The 7366-nt window shown below is 43.2% G+C and overlaps 1 protein-coding gene across 2 annotated transcripts in view; it reads right to left on the bottom strand.

The window, feature by feature from the left end:
* Window positions 1–2140: 2140 nt before the first annotated feature.
* The window catches only part of Psd4 (pleckstrin and Sec7 domain containing 4), a 73724-nt gene continuing 68498 nt past the window's right edge, over window positions 2141–7366 (bottom strand). For both annotated transcript variants that reach the window (XM_055600261.1, XM_055600262.1), the window contains exon 18: window positions 2141–3195. In XM_055600261.1, the coding sequence (XP_055456236.1) occupies window positions 3156–3195 (40 nt within the window). In that variant the 3' untranslated portion in view covers window positions 2141–3155. The remainder of the gene's footprint in view (window positions 3196–7366) is intronic.

The raw sequence follows: 7366 nt of genomic DNA, 5'->3' as shown, positions 1-7366 counted from the left end.
GTCAGTTCAGGAGCATCTGAAACCCAAGAGATCTATAGGAATTAATGAGAAAAGTAAACAGTAGGCACTGTCTCTCTTCTCTAGCTTCCCTTAGAAGGACATGTGACAGGCACAGAGACATCAAAGGTCATGCAGAGAATTGGAGGCAGAGTGGATGCATGATGCTGCTTTCCAGCAGGACAGCTTATTTTCTCTAAGCCCAAGGATGTGACAGGCACTTAACCTCATGGACTAAAGTGATCTGGTATACCAACTTGGGACAGTGGTATCCCACAGTCCTAGAACAATTTTTTAGACACAATTTGAGACAAAGTTCTTGGATTTTTATTCCATAAAGGTGTAAAGCCAAGATGGAGAAGCTGGGAGGTTGTAGCCATTGCCTGCGAGCCAGTGTCCCTGGTTCCAGAGTGAGGGCTTCAGAGACAAATCAGCATCAGCAAGGCTTATTATTCATGGAAAGGAGTATACAGTAGGATTTGAAGGGTACCCATGGCAGTCACTGCACTCCTTGCCAAGGGCTGCCCACTTTCATTTTCTTTGGAAGGAAAGCATGCATAAATAGATAGATAGATAGATAGATAAATAAAATCCACAGATAGTAAAATTCTTTTCTTTTTTTTCTTTTTCTTTTCTTTTTTTTTTTTTTTGTACAGTTCACTGAGATGAAAAAAGAAAAAAGTATTGTGGGATGAGATTTGAGGGTCCCTCAATAGGGACTCAGAATCATATAAAGACTTTGCCTCTACTCTTGGGGAATTCATAAAGAAACCAAAAAGATAAAGTTTTTTGTCAGAAGTCAGTGATATGATAAATAATGGTGCAAAAGATTGTGGGGGATCAGGAAAGGTACTTAGTGTTTTGACATCAGTTCATATGAGAGTTTTAAGTGATGTCTCTGTTTTATTTGTCCATCCTTACTCTTGGAACCTTCTGGGTGGAGAAGAAATTGCCAAACAGTGTCCGTGAGCTCCTGGAGTGATCACTTTCCCCAAAGGATGCTTCTAGATAGTGAACTTCACCTAAAGCTTTACAGACCTGCAAATTCATTTAAGTCAAGCTAAGCTCCCCCTGATTGGTAAAGCTTGCATTTTCCTATCTGAAGATACATACTCAAGAACTTTCTTACAATCTGGCCAGGCTTCCTTCTATCTCTACCTCTCCCCACCCACAGTTCTCTAGACATGCAAAAGGCCTTTGCTTATGAAGCTTCAAACCTCTTCCTGATTTATACTTTCCCCAACCCTACCTGTGGACCAAACATGGATCTCTTACTTATCACTGGCTTCCGGCCTTCAGGCCCACCTATCCATAAAGTACAAAGCGTCATGGAAAGAAAGTCAGTACAGTGGGCATCAGTCCCTCTCTGAGGGCAGGAAGGAAGCCTGCACCCACCTCTGGGCATTTGGTGGTGAATCACCTACAGAAGTGCACTCCCCCACACCGGACACAGAAAATGCAAAAGCCTGTCCATCACAGAACTTAGTTCAAAACCTCAGCCCATAGAGGCCACCTTCATACTCAGCCACTTGTCCTTCCCAATCTTTCTTTCATGCATGATCTATGGAGGCAGCAAATGACATTCAATTTGGTCAAAGCCTCAAGACTTTATGTAAGGAATTTTTCTTAGTTCCTGTGGTTATTTTCCTAGTCATTTCTTCAACTCCTCTATGCCTGTGTGCTCCTCCAAGGGATTTCTACCATAACACAGAGATTCCAAATTAATCTGGCTGTGTCTCCCAAAAAGGGTATAAATATTCATTTCTTGTTCAAGGTTACATACACAGGGCCTTGTGCTTGAGTCACCATTAGCATTTTGTTAATGTGTTGAATTGAGATGAAAGTCACTAAATACATGTAGTAGTTGCAATTCTTGGGAAAAGACAGGAGAAAGAGAGAATATAATCTTGTTTGTTTTGTTAGCCATTGCTCAATGCCCACTATAAATCAGTGGTTCCAAAGTATCAGCATTCACACAATCTGGAAGTTTCTTTGAAACACACTTAAAAAAATTCTTTGAGAATTTCCTACAGTGAATTTTTTTAATTTATTTATTTTTTATATTAATCACAGGTTATTTACTTTGTATCCCAGACGTAGCGCCCTCCCTCCTTCCCTCCCAAACCCACTCTCCCTCCCTCATCTTCTCCCTGCCCCTTTCCAAGTCCACTGATAAGGAAGGACCTCCTCCCCTTCCATCTGACCCTAGCTTATCAAGTCTCTTCAGGCCTGGCTGCAACGTCCTCTTCTGTGGCCTAGCAAGGCTGCTCCTCCCTTGGGGGGGGGAGGTGGTTCGAAGAGCTTGCTGTTGAGTTCATGTCTGAAATAGTCCCTGTTCCCCTTATTAGAGAACCAATTTGGACACTGAGCTACCATGGGCTATATCTGAGCAGGGGTTCTAGGTTATATCCATACATGGTCCTTGGTTGGAGAAACAGTTTCAGAAAAGACCCCTGTGCCCTGATATATTTGGTCCTTGTGGAGCTCCTGTACTTCCAGGTCTTACTAACTCCCCCTTCTTTCATATGATTCCTTGCACTCTGTCAAAGGTTTGGTTATGAGTCTTAATATCTGCTTTGATATACTACTAGGTAGAGTCTTTCAGAGGCCCTCTGCTGTAGGCTCCTGTCCTGTTACTTGTTTTCTCCTACATCCAATGTCCATCCCATTTGTCTTTCTAAGTGAGGATTGGTCATCTTACCCGAGTTTTCTTTCTTATTTATCTTCTTTAGGTGTATAGATTTCAGTATATTTATCCTACAGTGAATCTTGATCATATTAATCCCACTTCCCCAACTCTTCCCAGATCATCCTCCACCACCCTATCCAACCAACCCTCCATTTTGTGTGTTTGTGTGTTTGTGCATGCAAGCTAATCCATTGTGTCCAGTTTGTTTGGGCTGACTACTCCTAGAGGTGGACTCAGATGTTACACCATTAAAAAAACAACCCAACTTTTCCCCTCCTATCAGCAATCAAATATCAACAGATCCTCAGCCAGGGTGTTTTCTTTCCCTCTTCCATGCTGGGCTTTTGTATGGCTTGTGCTTGTGCAGGTCTTGTGCATTCTGTCACAATCTTTGTGAGTCTGTATGTGCACCTGATTTGGTGAGTCCAGAAAACACTGTTTCCTTGAATTCATCCACCACCTCTGGCTCTTACAGTCTTTCCACTCCGTTTCTGTGCAGATCTCTGTACCTTGAGGGGAAGAAGGGATATTTATATTCCGTTTAGCACTCCAAAGTTACTTCTCTTCATAATGAACAATTGTGGGTCTCTGACAAACACAAATTCTTTGTTCCACCCTGAATCCACTGACTTAAAAACTTAAGATATTGGATGCAATAGGTTTTTATTCAATAAACCCTACAAGTGACTTTGGTTGTGTTTCAGTTCACATTTGTTCAAATTTTAGGTCCAAGCCAGGGTGGTAGCATTCAACCATATTAATGTTATAATGAAAACATTTATATTTACATCAAGACTTTCAGCTAATGAAACGCTTCTCCTCCTCCTTCCCATTGCAGTTGTTACTAGCTTACACTAGCTGGTACAATGAGAAATGCTGTCAAACTCCATTTCAAGCATATAGTTACAAACAACCAAATCCACCTAAATGATGTGACTAAAATGATATGACAGAGTCAAAGCCAATATCTGACCCAAGCTCTTCTCCAGTAAAATAATGCCCTAGAGAAGTCACAGTTCAGGGGCCAGAGATGTGCTGACTGCTCTATAGTAAGCTTCAGTAGGGACCTGAGCATCTGTGTTTCTATGGATACTGAGTCAGCCTTTAGGATAATTTAGGACCCTAGTTTGTACTACCTGTATTGGAAAATTACAGGAGTATTTTGTGCTTGTTTTGTTTTGAGGAAAAATGCTCAGTTTGTGCCACGTCTATAAAATACACACACACACACACACACACACACACACACACACACACACACACAGATATGCAATTATGAAATCTGACTTCCAGATAGAGAGACTCTAGCACAAAGATCTATGCTTCATGCAGCAAGAGTTCTGGGAAATAGGGACAAAGCAGGCCTACCTAAAGTCTTTTACATTTGGATAGCTGTCCTATGTGTCCTGGTGTTCAGTGTCTAGACCCTAAAGAATCAAAAGGCATCAATGAGGAAGTGAGGGGCAATTTTTCTACAAAGAGCAGTATGGCCAGTGAGGGATCAGAGGAACAAGTTCAAGAGCAGGTAAGAGCCATATTTCTTACCGCCAGGGCTGGGCTGAAGGTCCCTGCAACTCATCTAACCCATGGAAAAGTACTCATCAGGACAGGTGAACTACAACAGGACAGGGAGAAGCTGTCCTGGAAGATGGACCATCATGTCCCTCACGCTTGGTGCACAGCCAGTGGCTTTTCCTCCTCACTTATTGCCCAGGACAGAGGCTCATGACCTTGTTTGTTTGTTTGTTTTAAGGGAAATTATCTGTTCTGCTGAAGACATCTTGGGCCCCTGAGGAGAAACTGAGAGGCGGTTCTGCATGTGCTAAGTCAGTGGGTGATAATGGGCACAGTGTGCCCAGCAAAGGCACTTCTTCCACTTGCTCATAAATATTGTTAGCTGATCCCACTGGCCTGGTGTCAACTTTCCCTTCTTACTGGCTGACTCTCTGTGACTTCTAACCCTCCTGTACAATACCAGCTGCTGTGCAGTAAGCTTCAGTCGGGCCCTAAGCATTTGGGCTTAGACCATTGTGTTTCACATCAACCCCTAGAGTTTTTAGACTTCCCCACCCTAAGCTAGGTCACTAGATCACGCCCTGGGTGTGAAAAGATGCTAGTCATGTCTAGGCAATGACCTGTCATTGCAGAGACAGGGTCAGCTCCAGCCATCAATCAAGAACCTACCCTGAAGCAGCAGTGATTGGAGCCCTAAGCTTTGTTTGCATCCTTGGCTGCTCTTCGAATAAGCTGAACCAATTGAGTCAAGCTACTAAAACGCTTTTTATGGACTTCATTTTGGAAATTGTATATCTCAGTCCTAAAATTAACCCACCATGGATCTTAGAGTCAAAACCATTGCAATCTAATAGAAATCTAATAGCCTCAAAACCTTTGCAGGTACAAAACCTTTGCATGGCTCAAACAGGATCTCCTTTCTCTCATCTAGAACTTCCTACCTTGAGTCTCAGCTTGGACTTTTCTAAGTACCCTTCTGTGCTTCTCTGACCAGAGCCAGGTCTATTGATTCAATAATTACCGCTCTAAGCATGGGATTCCAGAAAAGATCCTGGGGAGTGTTAATTAGCTGGGCTAGGCTCCTACTGTGATAAGCCCTGGAGGTGGGTGCAAATATGCAGATGGATTTATTCACCTTAGGGCTTCAGAACATGGTAAAGCACCTGACACACACTAGGCACTAAGTAGATAAGGGTCTGACTAGCTGTGTATGGTCGGAATGAAGTACAGAATTAGTCCAAACGGTGGGAGCCAGGTCAGGGAAACAGCCCAGGCTTGGCTTGCCATGCACTGTACTATCCCACCCCACCCCTAGCCTGACACAATGGTACTGAACTCATGGGATGTGTCCAAATGAGTTCTCAGCCTGGTGGTTTTAGTTCTTTGATCTGTGAAAGAGAGAAGATAACTTGGGGTTGCTTAGGCAAGATAGCCACAGACGGCTCAGTCCATTCTGACATATCTCAACCAGAAACTACTTCGCTTCTTTTGTGTTTGTGTTATAAAATATGGTTCTGTGTTTTAAGAGGAGCAATACAAATGGAAAGACCACTTATTTCATCCTGTACCTTTATTTTAATTAAAAGAAAAGGAAACTCAGGCAGAAGGGAGATATTTTCTCTAGTATCAACTTAAGAAAACTGAATTCTCCATTCCTACACATCTGCAGAGGGAGGGGAATGTGGGAAAGATGGCACTGATGATACTTGGCATAGAGGGCTGGGCTCCTGAGTGAGATGGAGCAGATCTAAAGGGTCCCCAAAGAGTGATGTGCTCCTTTTGAACCTTCACATGACAGATGGGGTAAGCAGCTTATAACACTTCCCAGAAGGTGTGTTTTTGAGTAAGACTCAAGTAGAATCTTTGAGGGATTCAAGTAGAGGAACAGCTAAAGGACCTGACCATATAATGACCCAGTAATGGTCAGAACTCATACTCAAGAATAATTCTCACCCAACATTTACCACTTGGTTTAACAACTGTCCCTGACAATGCTGTCTTTTCAGGCCATGGAGGGCTGAATCAGTTAGGAGGGGCCTTTGTGAATGGCAGGCCCCTGCCGGAAGTTGTCCGTCAACGCATTGTAGACCTGGCCCACCAGGGTGTAAGGCCCTGTGATATCTCTCGCCAGCTTCGTGTCAGCCATGGCTGTGTAAGCAAGATCCTTGGCAGGTAAGCACGAACTTCACCACACACCACCTTTTCTGTAAGGTTTGCTTCTGTGGTCAACCTCACAGCTGCAGGCTCATGTACCATCTGATTTTGCTTGTTTGTTTTTGTATTTATTATAGTTTTTTTTTTTGTTTGTTTTTTTTTTTTTTGAGACAGGGTTTCTCTGTGTAGCCTTGGCTGTCCTGGACTCACTTTGTAGATCAGGCTGGCATCGAACTTACAGAGATCTGTCTGCCCGAGTGCTGGGATTACAGTTGTGTGTCACTGCACCTAGCTGATTTTGTGCTTCCCAAGCCACAACTTTCAGAGTATCTGTTAGAGAAGTAGTGAGAATATTTGATGAGATTTACAGCCCAGCCCTATTAAATCAGCCCCTGAGCTAGACCTGTGGCTTTTGTAAGATGACCAGGAAGCATGACACTCAGAAACATGGAGGCTTGGGAACCATTGATCTTTAAGACTCAGTGTGGTAGTTCCCAGCTCTGTCTGTACCAGGAAACTTTAAACTCTAACAACAGATAAGAAAGCCAGGATCTAGGCTCCAACACAGAGCAATAAAAGGGAATGGACTCAAATGTATGTATAACATTAGCTTCCATTTCACCCAAGTGATTCTAATTTTCAGTTGGAGCTGAGAGCCACAGGGCACAGTTTCAGAAGGACAAGGGACACCAAAGCCTTTGATCCTTCCATCAGAAATATTAAGTAGAGAATTTGGGAATTTCAGAGTTCCATGTCCTGTCTACCTTATTCCCCAGTGCAATGTACACAGACACACAGACACACAGACCCATTCAAGAGAAGCTTTGCTTCAGGGAGATAAAGGGGCTAGAATATAAAGAGAACCCTGGCTCTCCTCCTGAAATTACTAGAGGGAAAGTTGCCTTTTCTTAGGGCCAAGGACAGAGTATTATTTAGGTGATTGTGGAGTCCCAGAGATAAGAGCTTTGAGTGCCAATGACGAAGGTGTTTTAAAAGACCCAGGCTTTGTTT

This window comes from Psammomys obesus, unplaced genomic scaffold (assembly GCF_907164565.1).
Source record: "Psammomys obesus unplaced genomic scaffold, mPsaObe1.curated_primary_1811, whole genome shotgun sequence".
NCBI classification, from domain to species: Eukaryota; Metazoa; Chordata; class Mammalia; order Rodentia; family Muridae; genus Psammomys; species Psammomys obesus.
Note: the sequence above shows the minus strand (reverse complement) of the source record. Positions and strands in the feature narration are given on the sequence as shown.